This window comes from Parambassis ranga, chromosome 1 (genome assembly GCF_900634625.1).
Source record: "Parambassis ranga chromosome 1, fParRan2.1, whole genome shotgun sequence".
In the NCBI taxonomy this organism is placed as follows: domain Eukaryota; kingdom Metazoa; phylum Chordata; class Actinopteri; family Ambassidae; genus Parambassis; species Parambassis ranga.
Window position 1 is genome coordinate 12,886,125 of NC_041022.1, and position 20,874 is coordinate 12,906,998.

The 20,874-nt window shown below is 44.1% G+C and overlaps 2 protein-coding genes across 2 annotated transcripts; both read left to right on the top strand.

Annotated features, from left to right (window-relative positions):
- Positions 1 to 96: 96 nt before the first annotated feature.
- On the top strand, positions 97 to 6,118 carry atg4da (autophagy related 4D, cysteine peptidase a). The gene is made up of 11 exons (XM_028405695.1): positions 97 to 715; positions 1,565 to 1,825; positions 1,934 to 2,017; positions 2,214 to 2,387; positions 2,660 to 3,011; positions 3,126 to 3,190; positions 3,286 to 3,437; positions 3,546 to 3,624; positions 3,981 to 4,057; positions 4,265 to 4,384; positions 5,004 to 6,118. The coding sequence occupies exons 2-11, from the start codon at positions 1,609 to 1,611 to the stop codon at positions 5,181 to 5,183; spliced, it is 1,500 nt and encodes a 499-aa protein (XP_028261496.1). The 5' UTR covers positions 97 to 715; positions 1,565 to 1,608; the 3' UTR covers positions 5,184 to 6,118.
- A 1,972-nt stretch (positions 6,119 to 8,090) lies between these two features.
- LOC114435561 (transcription activator BRG1) lies at positions 8,091 to 20,005 on the top strand. The gene is given in 32 exon segments (XM_075353405.1): positions 8,091 to 8,197; positions 8,996 to 9,547; positions 9,632 to 9,730; positions 9,903 to 10,161; positions 10,243 to 10,369; positions 10,481 to 10,654; positions 10,833 to 11,006; positions 11,088 to 11,261; positions 11,352 to 11,399; positions 11,805 to 11,935; positions 12,430 to 12,499; positions 12,579 to 12,691; positions 12,803 to 12,950; positions 13,043 to 13,206; positions 13,283 to 13,349; positions 13,478 to 13,588; positions 14,092 to 14,334; positions 14,427 to 14,540; positions 14,766 to 14,873; positions 15,074 to 15,160; positions 15,285 to 15,331; positions 15,406 to 15,572; positions 15,660 to 15,823; positions 16,030 to 16,257; positions 16,374 to 16,451; positions 16,542 to 16,759; positions 16,761 to 17,090; positions 17,729 to 17,837; positions 17,953 to 18,054; positions 18,277 to 18,409; positions 18,576 to 18,715; positions 18,832 to 20,005. Coding segments are annotated over 32 exon segments (4,794 nt in total). The 5' UTR covers positions 8,091 to 8,118; the 3' UTR covers positions 18,868 to 20,005.
- Positions 20,006 to 20,874: the final 869 nt, after the last annotated feature.

A 20,874-nucleotide genomic window follows, 5' to 3' on the forward strand; every position in this document is an offset into this window, starting at 1 on the left:
ATATCGGTAATAGGTGGCTTAGTCAGTTCCGCCCTCTTATCCCAAATATGGAACAAACAGTGGGCGACTTCTGTCTCCAAAATGTCAAGATGGCGACCAGGAAGTGGCTTCGAAAAGGACACACAAACCATCTGGTGGCGTCAGGAAAACTACTTCCATCTTTTTTTATAGACAAAAGGCGACTTCAGGCTCCAAAATGTCAAGTGGGGACCGTGAAGTTTAGAAATGTGTCGGGCTTTAAAACCAGAGTGCTTTTATACACGATCTATGTCACGGACGAGTGGGTGACGTGAGAATGGCTACGGCGATTTTTAACCCTGGAGTAAATATCAGTCATTGGTGGAAAAGATCCAATCAGCATTCGCGCAGTGAGTACCTCAGCCAATCAGGAAAGGACAACAGGAAGTAGATGTTCTCTGTTCACACAGGCAAATGCTAAGCGTCTCTTTACCAGGGAGAAAGGTCCGCTATGTAGTAGTTTACCTTTGTGGCAATGTGTACAGCTTGTGTCGTTTGTTAAATGGAGGGAGTCTTATCATACGGACTCCAGTTTTGTTGACAAGACTCTGCTCTCTTGGGTGAGTCCGACCTAAATGTAACGACCCTGCAAACCGCAAAAGCTAGCTTCAGTACGCTAACTGCTGTGGTCAGAAAATCGTCGAAATGAGACACCATTCTACAAAGCACCGACCAGCGTAACCATTTTTTACATCAGGTATGTAGTTCTTAAATAGTAGAACTTAGTTTTTTTCTAAATAAGCTGTATTTAACATAGGCGGGGCTGGCGCCCCTTTATGTCGTGTCAGCAGTCGTATTTGTTACACTAAAATGTTCAGACATCCAGTTGACTTGCTCAGCGAAAGCACACCGGCACCGGATTCTAAATTTCTGCTTCATGTTCACCTACACAAATAATAGTGGGGTTTAACAACTGGTGAGCAATGCTCGTCACAATCAGATGACTTTCACAGACTGTGTAAAAGCCTGTCCTACCGGTTGTCAAATGGGAATCACATGATGTAGATTTTTTTCTTCCTCTCAGAAACGTTTTCATCAGTGAGATCAGTAACTACACTCACACTGTATGTTCCTTCTTGAAACTGCTACTCATCAGTTTCAGGGTGGAAACTTTAGTCAGTGGTACTTTCCTTCAGCATGTCCTGCATTGTGAAAGTAGACCGATCGCTTGAGTTTACACTGTGTCACACTTATTTGTAGTTTTTCAGGAAGTGATCACTGGGTTTTGATGTGCAGGTGTTAGAGCATTAAAGTTCAGACCACAAGATATATTTTCTCTAAGAAAAAAGGGCAACAAGATATCTGTCAAAGTTTAACTTTTTCACTATTGTCTGTTGACTTTAAACTTGTTTGTTTTCTGGATCTCATGAAATTGGTCAAATGGTGTACAGTTTAATACACAGCATGAACTGGACAACAGCATAAAGATAGATCTAATAAGATAATAAGTCTGATAGGTTAGGGGCCAAAGACAGGTGTATAAAGTGTGAAGTGAAAAACTGTAACAGTTAATAATTTACAATCTCTTGCTTCTTTCCTCCATTAGTTCTGTGTTGCAATGAGTAGCACTGGCTCTGGAAGCACAGAGGCATGAACTCAGTTTCCCCCAGTGCCGCACAGTACGTAGGGGGAGTAATGCAGGATGAATTGGTGGAGAACCGGAGGCAGCACCCCCTTGAGCAGCAGGGCAGCTTTGGTCCTAGACCACCTCCAACTTTAGACTCCGACAGAGATGCAACTGGAGAGCCTGATGAGATGGACAAACTCAAGGCCAAATTGATGTCAGCCTGGAACAATGTCAAATATGGTATGTAGCTACATTGGATGAAGCATGTGCATGTACATGCGAAAGAATGAAGGACCTCCTATTCTCACCGACTTCCATCTAGTGTTGATTCTCTCTGTCTTTGTTAAGGTTGGACTGTCAAGTCTAAAACCTCATTCAACAAGATGTCACCCGTCACTGTCCTTGGACACTTCTATCTGCTCAACAGTGAAGGTAAGCTGCATCTTAAAAATCTGCTGTATTTCCTCCTGGAAAGATAGACTTCAATACAAGCGGCTGTGTCAATAATGTGGGTTTTGGTTAACTGTGTCACCCCAGATATACATTTGCTCCAGTTTGCTTCTGTAAACACGGTGTAAAAGGTCAACCTTCTCTTTCTGTGTATTCTCCATCTGTTCTTCCCACTTAGATGAGGTGGAGCGGTTCCGCCTGGCTTTTGTGTCAAGGATTTGGCTTACCTACAGGAGGGAGTTTCCTCAGCTGGAGGGCTCCACCTGGACCACAGACTGTGGCTGGGGCTGCATGCTGCGCAGCGGGCAGATGCTTCTGGCACAGGGGCTCCTGGTCCATTTGATGCCCAGAGGTTTGTTTCTCTGCACACATCTTTACATCCTGACACATCTTTGTTTCATTTTATTGTCCTTATACATTTCTGCTATGAACTTTGATGTTGTCATTATATCTGCATATTTTATGACTTGTCAAGTTTTTCTTTACTGCTGTCCGTGTTTGTCTTTGTGTCCCTTCGGTGTGCTACCTCTTGCTTCTGCTCTATTTTTAACTTCTTTTACTGAGTGACCTCATATCTCCATTGTGACTGTGTGCGATTACTAAGTGCAAGTTTTCATTGTGTAGATTGGGCTTGGTCAGATGCTCAGCAGCTTACTGATGTGGACTTTGAGGTCTTTCGGCCACGTTCCCCAGCCAGGGCTGGGGGTGTTCCCATCCCTTCTTTTGGCTCTCCTCGAGGATCAAACACCCCAGAGAAATCCCTGTCAAGCAGTCAGGTGCCCAGATGCAGCCAGAAGAAAAGGCCTGAATGTGTAAAAGACCATCAAGCAGAACCCATCCACCACAAGCTTGTCACCTGGTTTGGGGATCAACCCCCAGCTCCTTTTGGCGTTCACCAGCTGGTAGAAATCGGCAAAGGTTCCGGCAAGAAGGCTGGTGACTGGTATGGGCCCTCTATAGTGGCACACATTCTGCGGTAAGGGCTCCAGATTTGAGCAGGTGTTTGTACAGGAAGTGTCTTTAGTGATTTCTGAACTTATTCACACAATTGACAGTCATATAGTTATAGAATTATGCTGCCTTTTGTCAGGAAAGCGGTGGCCAAGACATCTGTTGTCCAAAACCTGGCTGTCTATGTGGCTCAGGACTGTACAGGTGAGTCTGACATTTGATCAGTTTGATCATTTCTACTGTTGAGGGGTCACTGTGTGAAAATATTTTTATATTTTTTATATTTTTGTAATTTCCAGTGTACAAAGAGGATGTGGCACGGCTGTGTGATCTCTCTCTAAGTCAGACTCCGCCTGATCCGTCCAGGCACGCCTGGAAGTCTGTCATCATTCTGGTGCCTGTCCGACTGGGAGGAGAGGCACTCAACCCGTCCTACATAGAATGTGTCAAGGTCTGTACATTCTCCTTAACATCACCATTCCATATGTGTGGTCTGTAGTAATGTTTCCAGAATCAGCTGAATGAACGTGTACTAAAAAACACATGGGTTGATTTCCAGAACATCCTAAAGCTGGAGTGTTGTATTGGAATAATTGGAGGCAAACCAAAGCATTCACTTTACTTCATTGGCTTCCAAGGTAAGAACCAGGAAGTGTACATTGCTGTTATGTGGATAAACAGGGCTGCAGGGAGGGCTGCTTTTTGGCTTTTGGATATCAATTTTACACCAAACATGTTATCTTAAATGTCAGTCAAACCAAAAATAACACAATGACTCTCAAAAACACACAACGGTAGAAGCAATAAAAAAATGTATATAGTAGCACCTTTACACATGAAGCACTGCAGGATGACAACAAAGCCGAGCACTTTTTGTGTACAGCTGCCCTTTGTGTGTTTTGTTATATCATTCTTAATGATCAGTTGAAAACTTGTCATCATTAATAATTTGCTTCAAAAAGATGTGAAAATGTAATTCCTTCCTGTCTGGCAGATGAGCAGCTGCTGTATCTTGATCCTCATTACTGCCAGCCAGTGGTCGATGTCACACAAGCCAACTTCTCACTGGAGGTTTGTTGCATGTCTTGTTACATCTCTCACTTCTGTGTGCCTGGCTTTTAATCCCAGATTATATTGAGCTTAAACCATGTGACTTTGTGACTGTGACACTCAGAAGTGTTTTTCCTGAACAGACCATTAACCATAACATGTCTGGTTATTGACTTGGTAACACTTGGCTCTGCTGGGCTTGTGTTGTTTCCTCCTGTCACTTTCCAGTCATTTCACTGCACTTCTCCGAAAAAGATGCCCTTCAACCGCATGGACCCCAGCTGTACCATCGGCTTCTACGCCAGGAACAAGAAGGACTTTGAATCTCTGTGTTCTGCTGTTAGCATGGTGAGACTTTACACCTTACTCCCACTTATGCAGCTCTATTTTTTATTAAGCTAAACATCAGATATGAGAAGAAAATTGGAGCTCTGATCTCCTCTGCTTTAAAGAAGCACTGACTTCCTGTTTTTCTGTAGATTTCTTTTTCAGTTGTTTGTGAAATATGTTTGATTGTACTTCTTTTATTCTCAGAAATGTTTTTTTAGCTGTAACACCTGGTGCATTTTGCAACCAGCAGATTATCAGCTGCTCGTTTAACAACTGATGTGAATAACCATTTAATGTGTCGAATTTGGATTCATTTAAAAACTGAAAATCAGTGCTGTCTGTAAAAACCTCACCACATTCATCTGCAACCCTCACGGTCCATGAGGAAATGGATGACAAAACTAAGGGAGGATGGTTAGGAGGATGACTGCTGAATGTAACATTTTAATTCACTCATCTCAGTTTTGTTGGTCCTTTTGCAGCAGATGGCACACAGTCAAGCTCAGTGGGTCATAGTCCTACTAAATATCATATTTTTCACAATGGTTTTTGGGGATGTTTGTGTTGGTCTTTGACCAATTTATGGTGTCATGCAGTCTTTTGGGTTATGTTAATTTTCTGCACTTTTTGTCCCCAGGCTTTATCATCATCCAAAGAAAAGTATCCCATCTTTACCTTTGTGGATGGACAGAGTCAGGACTATGGACTGGAGGGTCACAGCAGTAATCACAGTGGGCCTGGAGCCCACATCCTTCCTCCAGGCAAAATGGGCAAATGTAACAGCAGAAGAAACAGTGATGAGTTTGTCTTTCTGTGAGGAGAAAAAGCTCTCCTGGCTGCTGTCTTTAAAGAACAGAGGTAGATACTTCAAAAGACTGAATTCTGCTGCAAGGTGAACTCTTATGGATCATCTCCCTTGCTGTTCAATAGTGGCGGCTGTCATCACCTCTATGAGGGAGGGAACTATAAGCTAACAGGCATTAGTGGGTACAAGCTGGACCCTCTGCCTTACTAGGTGTAGAAGACTTAAGAATGGGTCATGGTTAGAAATCTTTGAGTACTTGAAGTGTTCTTGATTCATGCCTCATAGTCATGTCAACGTTACACCCAGCTAGGTGATTTGTTAATATTTAATGAGCTTATTGATCAGGTGGACTTGTGTTATAAGCCGTCTGCTGTAAATCCCATGTTTTATTTTTCATTCTTTAAATGTATTTATCACATTCATAAGTGCGAGTGTTAGGTTTGTTTAATTTATTTGTTCTGTCTTTAATTGTACAGATGTGTTTGGGAGTTTGTCCGAACAGAAGTTTCAGACTTTACCCAGAGTTTCTTGAACAGCAGTAAATTCATCCTCTCGTTGCAGTTTGGCCCACAGGGCCTCAATTCTGCACCACGCCAACTTTGAGGCATCATTATTATTTAAAATTAGGAATATGAAACACTCTGATAAGCCTGCTTCCTCAAGAATCCAGTTGGATGTGTGTGCTTGCCTGTTAACCTGTTACCTGAATCTATCTTCAAAGAAAACACCAGATCAGATCTGTTTACTTAAGCACAGGTCTTTATGTTGTATACTTACACATCATGGCAATAAGACTCGAGGTGAATTGACTTTTTGCTGAATCTTCAGTTGCATTGCCAGTGTGTTCTGTTTGTCTCTTTTTTACATAAATGCTACTGCAAGTTGCACTACTACTGTTATTGGATGTACTGTCCTGATTAAACTTCAAACACTGGAACTACATTTAACCTCTGTCACAAGTTGCATTTTTGAAGCACTGTACTTTTAGTTATTCTTACTGTAACCTGCTGAAGAGCTCAGTGTAAAGGTGTTTTTGTCAAATGAGGAGTGGTGTCTTTAACATCACTTTGTTTTTCAGTTTGAATCAATTAAACCGACCAGAAGATGTGAGCATGTATTTTCACTGCTGTTTTACATGAATAAGCAGGTAAGTACACAGTAATGGAAACTTGGTCCTCCACAGTTCACCTCCTCAGCTAAGGATGAGAAATATCTCCACAGCAGCAGGAATGAGAACACAAGCACATGTTTGCACCTTCTCTTATTCAGTGGTGCGTAGGTGCTGTGGTATTTTTTCAACCTAAAGTAGTAGAAGTTCATTTTTCAAGTGTTTTAAAGTGTAAAGCTTCATACATGTTAAACATCTATTTTTAATGTATTTATGATGAACTGCTTACTATATTAACATTAGTCCCCAAAACACGTGCAGTATTTTTATACGTCCATCACTCTTTAGTGGTCTTCCTTATTGGGCGTGTAACAAAACATCTCAGGTGACTATTTTGCATTTTCAAACTACAGTTTAGGCTTGATGCACACAGAGCCCTGTTGTTGCTGCGCACGCATGCGCGCTGCTGTTCAGCCGTGACTAGACATTCGGTCATAGGAGCGGTGGAGGGGGGCGCTCGAGCCACGTCTGTGAAACAAATCAACGCTTCGAGGCAGATTACAAAGCGGGTGAGTAGACTAATTGCGAGAACCGCAGCGTCTTCTTCTATCCGCCCAAAATATGAGCTCGGCCGCGCAGACGTGCACCCAGGACCGCCTGTCCTGTTGATGCGGGTAGGTCAGTCGCACAAGCACAATCCGCCATTCTCTTTTTTATATTTAAAGAGACATTCTTTCATGGTCTTGAGTGAGCATATCAGCAGCAGAGCCCAATGTGCATAATTTACTGTATTTGAGCTTAAGTTCAGCGCAGCTGTAATTGCATATGCGCGCAACGGATGATTTGGTGCAGCGCAGCAGGAGAATGGAGACTCTGCATCTGATACGCGTTGGACAATATTCTTATCCTTATCCTGCACAGATTGTGCACCCACATCCTTCACCAGAGCAGCACAGCTGAAGTCACACATCAGTAGCATCAGTGCCAAAGCCAACTCTACATTAAAATGCTATTTGTAAACTGTGCATATTGTGAAGATGGTGGTCCTGCATTTCTCTCCTCTCTCTCAGGTCCCTGCTGCTCATCCAGGAGCAGGTGATCTTGGGCTATGTCAACCCCAGATCCACCCATGGGAGGCACCCCTCGCCCAGGTCCCTCCCCTGGTCCGGGCCCTTCTCCTGGAGCTATGCTGGGCCCCAGCCCCGGGCCCTCCCCGGGCTCCTCACACAGCATGATGGGCCCCAGTCCTGGTCCTCCTTCCTCTGGTCACTCCCAGCCAGGTCCCTCTGGATACGGCCCAGACAGCATGCACCCTCTGCACAAAGTAAGGGCATAAAAACACCAAAGAGCCTCCGCCTCTGCTGATAACTCATGTCCTGTAAGAACACTGAATTACTGTTAAATTAACAAGTCTGCCGTACAGAAATCCCCATCATCTGCAGCTACACACAGTTTATATCATTACACATTAATTCACTATAAGATATTAAAGCCTCCATTGCAGCATTTCATTACTAGGCGTACTCATTAATACATTGTAGTCTGCACACGAGCAAACTAACCTCTGACTCACGTCTTTTTAAAGCATCAAATAGGGAAAAGAAAACACAATCAGTATATTGTTTCATTGATTTCTGCCAGTTACTGGAAGAGTGACATAATCTGTGTCACTGTTCTTCACCTCTAATATTTTTATTCCAATAATAATAAATTGGAAAATATGTTATCAATGCCAGTGGGAGTCTATTTATTCACCTTAATGTGTCTGTATGTTTTCTCACTCAGCCCATGGAAGGCTTACATGAGAAAAGCTTGAGCGACGAGAGCCGCTTCAGTCAAATGAAGGGACTGTCTCTGAGACAGGGCGGGCACAGCGGTATGGGTCCCCCACCCAGTCCTCTGGACCAACACTCACAAGGTAGGCAACATAGACACATCTTAAGCAATGTCATGCTTTCCATTGTTTTGTAAGACCAGTGGTGTGGGAGTATCTGCCTTCACAAGCTATGACATGAACTATTAACCATTGTTATTACACAACTTATTACATTGTTTTTAAAATATTGTCTTAGAGGTTTAATCATATATAGGTTGGGCTATTTCCCACAATGCCTCAGGGCTTGGACCAAGACAGAGAAGCTTAAGACTGAATCAGTGATAAAACCTTTTGAAATAAAGCCTGGCAGGATCGGATCAGTCTTAGGTAATGATTATGAGTCTGTTTGGCTCTGCTGCGGGTCTATGGTTCAGGACTGACTCAGTCATTTGAGGAAATATGCTACACATGGACTTTCATAAGAAAAGCAGACCACATTTTCTTTCTGTAAATAATAATATAAATTATAGACCATTGGCACAGTATCTACCTTTATAAATATAATCTTGTTACATTTTCTTCATTGTAAGAGTCTTTTGCTGTCATTCTCCTCTTCCTACCCCGTGTGTCACAAAAAGGGTAGGAGGTGTAGAACAGGAAGTTAAAATAAACCAAAACAAGTAACATTAACTTATTTAAACAATTCTATTGGTAAGAAACTCACCTACCCTCACCTTTAAAGCTCATCAACTGTATAAATCAAAGTGGGGTTATGTGCAATATATTTATAACAAGGTCAAAAGTCTCTGTACTTGGTCTGAGAGCCCATCCATATAAATACATTTCTCTTTAAGGACTCTTTAAGGTGTGTGAGTCTATCTTTCTGTTTGGGTCTCCCAGGCTACCACTCTCCATTAGGTGGCTCAGACCATTCCAGCCCTGTTCCTTCAAATGGCCCCCCCTCTGGGCCTCTTATGCCGTCCTCCTCCTCCTCCTCTTCCTCTGGTGGTCCTGGCTCTGCCTCTACACCTTTAGATGGGCCCAGTGGAGATCAGCACACACTGGGTCCCAACAACCGACCAGGCCCTGCAGGTACCTCTGGACCAGGCCCCAGCCCTGGACCCAGCCTTGGTTCCAGTGTTCCCAGCCTTGGTTCTGGCCTTGAAAGTAGTGGACCGTCTGTTCCTGGAGGCCCTGGTGGCCCTGGGGGCCCCACTCCCTTCAATCAGAACCAGCTTCACCAACTCAGAGCTCAGATCATGGCTTATAAGATGCTGGCCCGGGGGCAGCCCCTGCCAGACCACCTACAAATGGCTGTGCAAGGGAAGAGACCGATGCCAGGGATGCAGCAGCCCATGCCCACCTTGGCTCCTGGAGCTGGAGGGGGGCCAGGAGGGGGTCCAGCAGGTCCAGGACCAGGGCCAATGGGCTCAAGCTACACCCGAGCTCACGGTAAGCATGCATGGGGGAATACCTCAAAGACATATGGAAAATATTACAGATCAAACATTTGTTATGATGAGTATATTTTTTCAGGAATTATGGGTCCCAACATGCCTCCTCCAGGCCCATCAGGGACTCCAGCTGGGATGCAGGGACAAAACCCCAATGGACCTCCCACATCCTGGCCTGAGGGTATGTAGTGCTGCTGTGAGACCTTGTGGTTCCTGACTGTCTCTATTTAAACCTAGCTCAGTAAATTTAAATGTCAATTGTGGTTTTTATATCAAAGCCAAAGCAGAACAATGCTCACGGTCACGGCTGTGCTTTAACATGTCCACACTGTATCTTCTTCTCCTTCCTTTAGGCCCCATGGTGAATGCGGCAGCTCCCTCCAATGCACCACAAAAACTGATCCCCCCTCAGCCCACAGGCCGGCCCTCTCCAGCTCCGCCTTCTGTTCCCCCGGCTGCCTCTCCAGTGATGCCCCCTCAGACTCAGTCACCTGGTCAGCCTGCACAGCCTACTCCCATGATGCCTTACCACGCCAAGCAGAACCGCATTACCCCGATTCAGAAACCCTGTGGCCTCGATCCAGTGGAGATACTGCAGGAACGGGAGTACAGGTGCAAAGCAAAAAAGCACAAAGACTGAATCGAACAGTGCATGCTGTATATAAACTAACTCAGCACTGTGTGCTCCTTCAGGTTACAGGCTCGTATCACCCATCGCATTGCTGAACTGGAGAACCTGCCTGGTTCTCTTGCTGGTGATTTACGTACCAAAGCTACCATAGAGCTTAAAGCCCTTCGACTGCTGAACTTCCAGAGACAGGTTTCGTACTACATCATCCTTACCTGTGCATCTTTTCCTGTTCTTTGTGGAGTAGACGATCAATGATGGTGATTCTAGTGACGAGTCTCTGTGTTCACCACTCTTTCTCAGCTGCGTCAAGAGGTGGTGGTGTGCATGCGCCGTGACACAGCTCTGGAGACTTCTCTTGATGCCAAGGCCTACAAGCGGAGCAAGCGTCAGTCTCTGCGTGAGGCCCGCATCACAGAGAAACTGGAGAAACAGCAGAAGATTGAACAAGAGCGCAAACGCAGACAAAAACATCAGGTAGAGGACAAACTGTGAAGCTACATGTGATGTTGTTAAAGACTCTTGTGTTAATAAGAACGACAGGAAGACTGAAATACTGCAGCCAGTGTTTACTGTGTTTTCTGTAGTCTGGCTTTTCAGCTGCATAATCACTTGTCATTGACTGACTCCTGTCCTTCATCCATTTGAATCCTAGGAGTACCTCAACAGCATCCTCCAGCATGCCAAAGACTTCAAGGAGTACCATCGTTCAATCACGGGCAAAATTCAGAAACTGACCAAAGCTGTGGCCACCTACCATGCTAACACAGAGCGAGAGCAGAAGAAGGAGAATGAGCGTATTGAGAAAGAGAGGATGAGGAGGCTTATGGTAAGACAGATATCACAGATACACACACAGACACAGATACAGACACAGCTACCAAACCCTACACATTATTTGTCTTCCCAGGCTGAGGATGAAGAGGGCTACCGTAAACTGATCGACCAGAAGAAGGACAAGCGCCTGGCCTACTTGCTGCAGCAAACTGATGAATATGTTGCCAACCTTACAGAGCTGGTCAGAGCTCATAAAGCTGCACAGGCCCTGAAGGAGAAGAAGAAGAAGAAGAAGAAAAAGAAGAAGGTATGGACAAGAGGACCATCACCAGTCCTGTAAGGCCTACAGTAATGTTAGTTTGTGATGATGTTTTCTCTGCTGCTGCTTATGTTGCAGTTGGAGAATGCAGAGGGTCAGACTCCTGCCTTGGGGCCGGATGGAGAGGTGAGCCGGTGCAGCATTTGTAGTGAAGGCCTCTGGGTGGTTGACTTGGAGACCGCTGCCCAAACATAGCATGGATCAAATTTCACACAAAGCTTTAGGGGATTGTTTTCTGCTTGTCATGGCACAAAGTAGAAACCACAACCTGCTGATTTAGTTTGCTTTTTATAAAGAGATTTTAAGGCACATACATCACATTATATATGCAGTACATAGGTCATGTTTATCCGCAACAGCCTAAAAACGAGAATAGTCAACGACCAACATGATGTCTGTAAAAATAATAATAATTTAGCACACATCGTACCACATTATAAACAGATATTTGTTTGATGTTGATGTAGGTGTTAAATTGTCCTGTCACACATCGTATTGTTTGAGCACTGTCAAATGTCAAACTGCTCGCAGCCTCTGGATGAGACAAGTCAGATGAGCGACCTGCCTGTGAAAGTCATCCACGTGGACAGTGGGAATATCCTGACGGGGGTGGATGCTCCTAAAGCCGGACAGCTGGACACCTGGCTGGAGATGAACCCAGGGTGAGACTGAATGGAAACAGCAACAAGCAAATATATGTTTGGTACGACGTCAAGTTTGATGCGTGCAGATTGTACAATGACCATTTACTGATTTATTACTGAATCACTGGCGATCACAGGTTATGATGGCACCGCTAGAATTTTATCTTCAGTTATCTTAACGGCCATTGATTAACCGGTTTCACAGTGTGACGTAAGACCACCGTGTTACAGCCACGACCAAAGATGTCTCCACGATTCTCCTCTGTGATGGTCGTCTTACATGTGGGACAGCCTAAAATCGCACAGTGTATACCCGGCATAAGAGGTTCTGTCAGTCAGTGTGTCTGTCTCCTTATATTTTGGTTGTGGAGAAACTGCCATATAATCTAATACAGGCAAGATGCTAACTGCTCCTGCCTTACAGTGCTTAAATGTGGCTAAAGCAGAGGCTAAGAATGACAACATTAGCTTTTTTTAGTGTATATGATCTTAGTATTCTTGTGTCTGTCCAGCTATGAGGTGGCTCCCCGTTCAGACAGTGAAGACAGTGAGGAGGAGGAAGAGGAGGAGGTCGGTTGTGTTGTAAGACAAGTGTGAAGCCGCCTTTATATTCACTTTAACAACGAGAGGATGAGGAACTGTTAATTGACACACTTTTCAGCAGGAGGAAGAAGAGGAGCCTCAGACGTCAGCAGCTCCAGTAGAGGAAAAGAAGAAAATAACAGACCCAGACAGCGAAGATGTGTCCGAGGTGGACGTCCGACATATCATTGAGTGAGTACATGTTCAAACTACTCTGATTAATTCAAATATTTTAAGTAGTAACATGTCTGAATGAAGGTGTCCACGAGTGAATAAAGCTCTTTCTGCATTATTTTCTTACAGAAATGCTAAACAGGATGTGGATGACGAGTATAGCGGTGCAGCGTTCGCTCAAGGGCTGCAGTCATACTACGCTGTCGCTCATGCTGTCACAGAGAAGGTGGAGAAACAGTCCACACTGCTGATAAATGGGCAGCTCAAACAGTACCAGGTAAACAAAGACAGGCTTGAAGCATCTACAGCATCTAATAAGAGAATATGTTATGTCTAATTGTTATGCCTGTTTTTTGTGTTGTCTTTCAGATTAAAGGTCTTGAGTGGCTGGTTTCCCTTTACAACAATAACCTGAATGGGATTCTGGCTGATGAGATGGGTCTGGGAAAAACCATCCAGACCATCGCACTGATAACGTACCTCATGGAGCACAAGCGGCTCAATGGACCCTACCTCATCATTGTGCCCCTTTCGTGAGTTAATCCTCATGTACAGAAAGTGGATTTTTAATCTGTCCTTGAATAACACCGAGCTGTCTCTCACTGACAGGACTCTTTCTAACTGGGTGTATGAGTTTGACAAGTGGGCACCATCAGTTGTGAAAGTGTCCTACAAGGTGGGTTTTTACACCCACATCCATTCACAGCTATCTTGTGTGTTTCTGGAAGTACATTAATAAATATTATTGAACATCAGTCATAAACTGTTTTTTTTAGTCATTTTATTTCGTTGTGTATTTCTCAGGGGTCTCCTGCTGCCAGAAGAGCCTTTGTGCCTCAACTACGTAGTGGCAAGTTTAACGTTTTACTCACCACTTATGAATACATCATAAAGGACAAACAAGTACTGGCCAAGGTGAGACGGGCTCGCATGGACAAACACAGACAGAAGGACACACAAAAACACAACAAGAAACACCTCACATGCACACTGGACACCATTCTGCTGCTGGTCATTTTATTTTGCTTCAGGTTTTAGTGTTTTTTTAGTGTTTGTTTGTTGGCTCTCCCCCCAAAGAAATCCTCTCAAAATGCTTGGCCAATCTGACCCCCCCACCCTGTGTGCTCAGTGCTCTCTCCTAGGTCCTGCAACACACTGACATGGCCCAGGTCTCCCACAGTCCTCTGTGACCGTCATGCTGCTAAGCACACATGTAGTCATGTAGGGTTCCTGACTGTACTGACAGGTGCGTATTGTAGGTCAGGCAACTGACTCGGGAGCCAGCTTGAGTGTTGAAGACAAAGTGGACAAGGTGCTCTAATGCACTTTGTGGTCTTGATCGGTTTAGATGGGCAGAAGTAATCGGGCAGAACAGTGATGCTGTACTTCTAGTGTCTTCCTCTGTTCTCCTCCCACAGATACGATGGAAGTACATGATTGTGGACGAAGGCCATCGTATGAAAAACCACCACTGTAAACTGACCCAGGTCCTGAACACCCACTACCTTGCTCCAAGGCGAGTCTTACTGACAGGGACACCACTGCAGAACAAACTACCTGAGCTGTGGGCGCTGCTCAATTTCCTCCTGCCCACCATCTTCAAGAGCTGCAGCACCTTCGAGCAGTGGTTTAACGCCCCTTTCGCCATGACTGGAGAGAAGGTGGGGGAGCAGTCACTGAGAATGTGGTCTATATTTGCATAAATAGGTGTTATTTTGATAAGCATGTGAAACTTCTCTTTCTTCTTCTCCAGGTTGACCTTAATGAAGAGGAGACCATCTTGATTATTCGGCGTCTCCACAAAGTGCTTCGCCCCTTCCTGCTGCGGAGATTGAAAAAGGAAGTGGAGGCACAACTTCCTGAGAAGGCACGGCCTCTAACTCCATCACGCACAGAGCACACAAACATAAACAGGCACACACAGTGATCACACCATAATGCTGCATGCAAAACCTCTTTATGGCACATTTACTTGTCTGAGTGATGCCCCACTGCACCTTGTGCCTTTCAAACAGAACAATGAAGTGCCGCCGTTTTGTCCGAAACACTTATTTCCACTAATGGCAAGCAGTCTTGTTCTTCTCTTCATCAGGTGGAGTATGTGATCAAGTGCGACATGTCGTCCCTTCAGAGGGTGCTGTACAGACACATGCAGGCCAAGGGCGTCCTTCTCACTGATGGATCGGAGAAAGACAAGAAGGTACATTTTTTAATACACTGGTGATTTCATCAAAATGTGAGGCAGCAGCATGGTCAATATTTCATGATCATAAACTCTTTAAATGCTTTTTAATAGTACTTTTACAGCAGGGAAACCATAGAACAGCAAAAAACATGACATATTGAGTGTTCATTATGTGCAAATTCACGCTGTATGTTGTATCTTATTGTGTTTACCAGGGTAAAGGAGGTACAAAGACACTGATGAACACCATCATGCAGCTGAGGAAGATCTGTAACCACCCTTATATGTTCCAGCAAATTGAGGTAACACTGTCTGAGAGTGACTCTAAATATTTATCTGGATGTGAGGTAACACGTTGATTCGAAGATACAACGGACAACTGATAAATAAATATATATGTTTGATTTTTTTAAATTTATTTTATAGGAGTCCTTCTCTGAACATTTAGGATTCTCTGGTGGGATAGTCCAGGGGTAAGTAGTCATGAATCCCTTGTCATGTCATCACATGAACATATCTCCCGTGTAACCACATGCCTGTCTGCCAGTCCTGACCTGTACCGGGCATCAGGAAAGTTCGAGGTGTTGGATCGAATCTTGCCAAAGTTGAGAGCCACAAACCACAAAGTGCTGCTCTTCTGTCAGATGACCTCACTCATGACCATCATGGAGGACTACTTTGCCTACCGCAACTTTAAGTATCTTCGTCTGGATGGTGAGATGACTTCCATGAGTGTGTTTTTTCCTTTTCTCGATTAGTCTTTGATGTCACCTTTTATTTGTGTTTTTTCCTCTTTCTCAGGCACTACGAAGGCTGAAGACAGAGGAATGTTACTGAAGACGTTTAATGATCCAGAGTCGGAGTACTTTATCTTTCTTCTGAGCACGAGAGCTGGAGGCCTCGGCCTGAACCTGCAGTCTGCTGACACTGTGGTTATTTTTGACTCTGACTGGAACCCTCACCAGGTTGGATGCATATTTTCCATACTTTGTCATTAAAAACAATAGAACAATAATCAAACTCCACTGTTAGTGGTTTGATCTGTTGGGGCCAGCTTGGTGCCAAAAGAAAACACATTTTCCCCAGAAATATTTGCTATAGTCAAAACTGTGGTGACACTGCAATTCTCACTTCAACCTACACCACATCTCTCCCTCCCTCACCTCTCCAGGACCTGCAGGCTCAGGACAGAGCTCACCGCATTGGTCAACAGAACGAGGTGCGAGTGCTGCGTCTTTGCACGGTTAACAGTGTGGAGGAGAAAATCTTGGCAGCAGCCAAGTACAAATTAAATGTAGACCAGAAGGTCATCCAGGCCGGCATGTTTGACCAGAAGTCTTCCAGCCACGAGCGCAGGGCCTTTCTGCAGGCCATCCTGGAACACGAGGAGCAAGACGAGGTCTGGGGTCAAGAAGTCTGTCTACGCATGAATGTGTGTGCGTGCACCAGCAACACTAAATTTAAAGAATGTGCTCTGTTATGCTCTGCTTGCCAATGTGTGTCTGCTGTATTCAGGAGGAGGATGAGGTGCCAGATGATGAGACAGTGAACCAGATGATTGCACGGAGTGAAGAAGAGTTTGATCAGTTTATGGTAAGTGAAAGAACAGACTGAACCTTCCAAAATGCTCATCATGCATTTTGTTTCTTTCCTTTTTTATCTCTGCATGCCACTACTTCTTAGCGCATGGACCTGGACCGACGGCGTGAGGAGGCCCGTAACCCTCGACGGAAACCTCGTCTGATGGAGGAGGACGAGCTGCCCACTTGGATCATGAAGGATGATGCTGAGGTCGAGCGGCTGACCTGTGAGGAGGAGGAGGAGAAAATGTTTGGACGGGGCTCTCGGCAGAGAAAGGAAGTGGACTACAGTGATTCGCTGACTGAGAAGCAGTGGCTGAAGGTTGAAAATAAACTTTGGTGCTTTAAATACAGGTATTCTAATCTCACAGTCTGTCTGCCCCTTGCAGGCCATAGAGGAGGGCACACTGGAAGAGGTGGAGGAAGAAGTCCGTCACAAAAAGACGACACGTAAGAGGAAGAGAGACCGCGATCTGGATCTCCCTGGTCCCTCTTTGTCCTCAGGAAGCCGTGGACGAGGTGACAAAGATGATGATGGGAAGAGGCAGAGGAAAAGGGGACGACCACCTGCTGAGAAACTCTCTCCAAATCCTCCAACCCTCACAAAAAAGATGAGGAAAATTGTGGATGCTGTCATCAAGTACAAAGACAGGTAGCTTAAACTGAAGATTGTGATACATACAGCGTGCTCTTTTAGCTACACTTAACACAGCATGTATGATACATACACACATGGAAAACACCTGCATGTTACTTTATGACCTTTAAGGTTGCAGCAGGTCTGATCTCAGATAGTGTACCATGTGGTAAAAGAAAAAAGTATGAACGATCAAATACGTGGCCATTACAGTATTTTGCATCTTTTTTGTAGTTCAACTACAGGCTAAAAGAGTAGTGATGTCACATTAAGTGGTGGAAAGTCACAGATGATGATAGACCTTTTACAGCTGACATGTTCTGTTCTGCAGAATTCCCCCCAAAACACCTGTTCTGACCAGAATTCAGACCAAACCAGACTCATAACCACATCATGGAAAACATGTGTTTACAGCAGCAGGTTTTTGTCTGGTTTTGTGTATTGGCTGTATGAAAGAAACACCTGAAGTCACTGTAAACAGGGTAAAACTGGAATACATACTTGGTTTAAATGTTTTTATTGCTAGGTGTAATTTTGAGAAACTGTCCAGCAGCTACTTCCATCCTTGGTTAAATGAAATAGAAATGTGGTTAGATGGATCCTGCCTGGCCCTTTGACTTTTTGCCCCATCCTGATGATGACATTTCCTGCAGCACCAGTGGGCGTCAGTTGAGTGAGGTGTTCATCCAGCTGCCATCTCGGAAAGAGCTGCCAGAGTACTACGAACTGATCCGCAAGCCTGTGGACTTCAGAAAGATCAAGGTGAGGCCAGAGAAGGTCTTTCCTCTCTGTGTCTGGGAAAACACACAAAACCGATGTATAGTTTACAAAAATACAAAAATACACTTTGTATACAAAGTGATGTGCTAACTTTCAGGAGAGAATACGAAGTCATCGATACCGGAGTCTGGGCGACCTGGAGAGGGACGTCATGCTTCTTTTCCAAAACGCTCAGACCTTCAACCTGGAAGGATCTCTGGTGAGACCATCCTTCTGTTTGCAATATTACACAGAAATCCAGTTCAGAGAAACTGAAATGTGCACTTAAATGTGTAATCAAAGTGCGAGCTCTTCTGAGATAAGAGTAGAACATCTTTATCAAGACCAAAAAAAGCTTAGATCACATGACTTCCACCCCTACCAGAATCTACATCGTAATGATTAGCAGATGGTTCTGATCATATTTTTCTTGTCTGAGCAGATCTATGAAGACTCCATTGTGCTCCAGTCTGTGTTCACTAGCTTGAGGCAGAAGATTGAAAAAGAGGAGGAAAGTGAGGGAGAGGAGAGTGAGGAAGAGGAGGAGGACCAGGAGGAAGGATCAGAGTCCGAGTGTAAGCATTGTCTGTGTGAAGAGAGGAAAACCTTTTCAGCTGTATGTACATTATTGGATAAAGAGTTGGGATGTCCAGTTTATCTTCATCTCATCGTTTGAGAACACCAAAGTGTTTCTTGATGTTCCAGATGTATTCATGTTATCAATGTGTTCTTTGTGTCCAGCTCGCTCAGTGAAAGTAAAAATCCGCCTTGGGAGAAAGGATAAAGGAGGAGATCGAGGGAAGGGTCGCAGCAGACGAACAGGACGCACCAGAGCCAAGCCTGTTGTCAGTGACGACGACTCTGATGATGAGCAGGAGGAGGTAACTGTGTGGTAACCAGTGAAAACGTGATGTAATAATATGTCATTTGATACTGATATTGTCCAGTTTTTGATTAGGTATAATGTGTTTATGTGTAATATTTGGTCATTTTCCAGGAGCGCTCCCCGAGTGCCACTGATGAGGAGTCCTGAACTGTGCTGTGATGTAGGGGAGGGCTCAGCGAGCACCACATATACAGTAACAACACACACCTCAGTCACCTCCATTCACCCTCAGTCAAATGTTTTTTGGCAAAAAAAAAAACAAACGGAAGAAATGGAATTTGCAGTTTGGTTTGTACTGGTATAGACTGATACTGTTTATAGAAATAGACCACATGGCTCCAGGTATGATGAAATATACATCCTAAATAAGAGTTTGCATTAAACTAATTCTGTGTTTTTCTGCTCAGGCTGCCAAGTGCACACCTCTTTAAAATGAACAATGTGGAAAATTAGTTATTAGCTATTTTTTCGGTAATACAAGAGGATGAGACAGTTTAGACCTAGATGATGTCATCACCAAAATTACATTACATCCACAGCCCATCTAAAAACAAACTGCAGGAATTACTTTAGCTTTCCTGTTTAGCATTTCTAAGCTGCACAGACAAACGTTTCATATAATGAAAAGATGGAATTTCTATTATCTACAATTTTGGTCAGCAGTCTTCTTACACATTACAAACATATTAGAGTAACATCAGCTTTGTGTTCTAAAGTATGTATTAAACGTTTGTGTGGATGCTAAGCTGAAGCTGCTCCCATCCGAAAAGGTTCCATTTATTCTAATCGGTCAGATCCAGCTAGCTCAAGTTAGCCCCGCCCACCGCGTTTTTCCAGATTTTCTATGTTTTTGTAATAGAAATAAGCCGCTATTTGACCTGAGACGTCAGTGAAGTAAACATCACTGGATGTAAACAGAACATGTTTTCATACATCAGTGTGTTTTCACCCAGGATGAAACTCCCACCTCACCTCCACCTTTTTGCACGTGGACATAAACAGAGTTTCTCTGCTTCTCTGCGGTGACCTGTTGTAACAACAGCGAGCCTCTCTGGAGCCGCCGTGCTTGCAAAGGTGTGTGTGTACACGCTCATGTCTGTGAGCTGCTGGAGTTGGAGGGTGCTGCTGGTTCCTGGAGGGTGTTTCCAGATTTCTCAGAAACTCTTTTGCAACTTGCCACAGTTATTTGACTGAGGTTTGATGGAGCTGAGGTCAGGTCGCTCTCCAGTATTGTATATATGGTACAGCATAAAAACAGCCTACTTCACCATGCTGCTGCTTTCCTGTTACACTTCCAGTATAACTGTTGATTGTAGAGTAAAGAATCATGAGGTTGTAATTCATCAATGAGTACTGTAACTTTAATGGCTTCCTCTTCCATTGTTGTGTGGTGACTTTAGTATTTTCAGAGCTGTTTTCACTCTTTATGATTTTGTTTCCAAGACAAAGGACCAGAGGGACAGTGGCTCCTCTCTGCCAGTGAATGCCTCCATGGCTGTGTGGTGTTGGATATACTGTATAGAGTATTTTTTAGAGTATAATGTCGATGCACGTATGTACAGCTTGCTAGTTCAGTGCTGTACTTCTCTCATTACTGTAGGTACCTAGAGTGAACCAAAGCATCAATGTTTTCTCTACTAAGTTATTGTGTGTGTTGTATTACTGTCACCGGAGCAAAACAATAAATTGTTGACATGACTGCTCGTGCTGTTGTTAAAATAATAATCAGGCACTTTAATAGATGGTGAATAGTAAGGATCACTTTAGATATGAGGACATGCAGCCTTAGCCGGAGCACCCATAGTTTCAGGTTGTCTGCCTGTTTCATCCTGTTCTTAATGTAAATAGCTTAAGAACAAAGAAGAGTAAAGGTCCTTAAATTTTCAAATGTCCACTTTGTTCAAGGACGAACTGATTAGATTGTGGTGATCAAAGGTCAAAAGTCACAGTGTTTATAACTCAAGAATTTGTACACTAACTATGACCTTCAAAGGGTTGAAGCGAGGCAACTGGACTTCTTTCTTCAAGAAAACTCTCCAGTTCCTCTGCTTCAAACCTTTGAATGAAAATGACCTGGATGACTGAGAATCTCTATCAACACTGATTATGGTCAAACTCTACAAGAAGAAATATGAACTTCGTGGTGTCAGATGT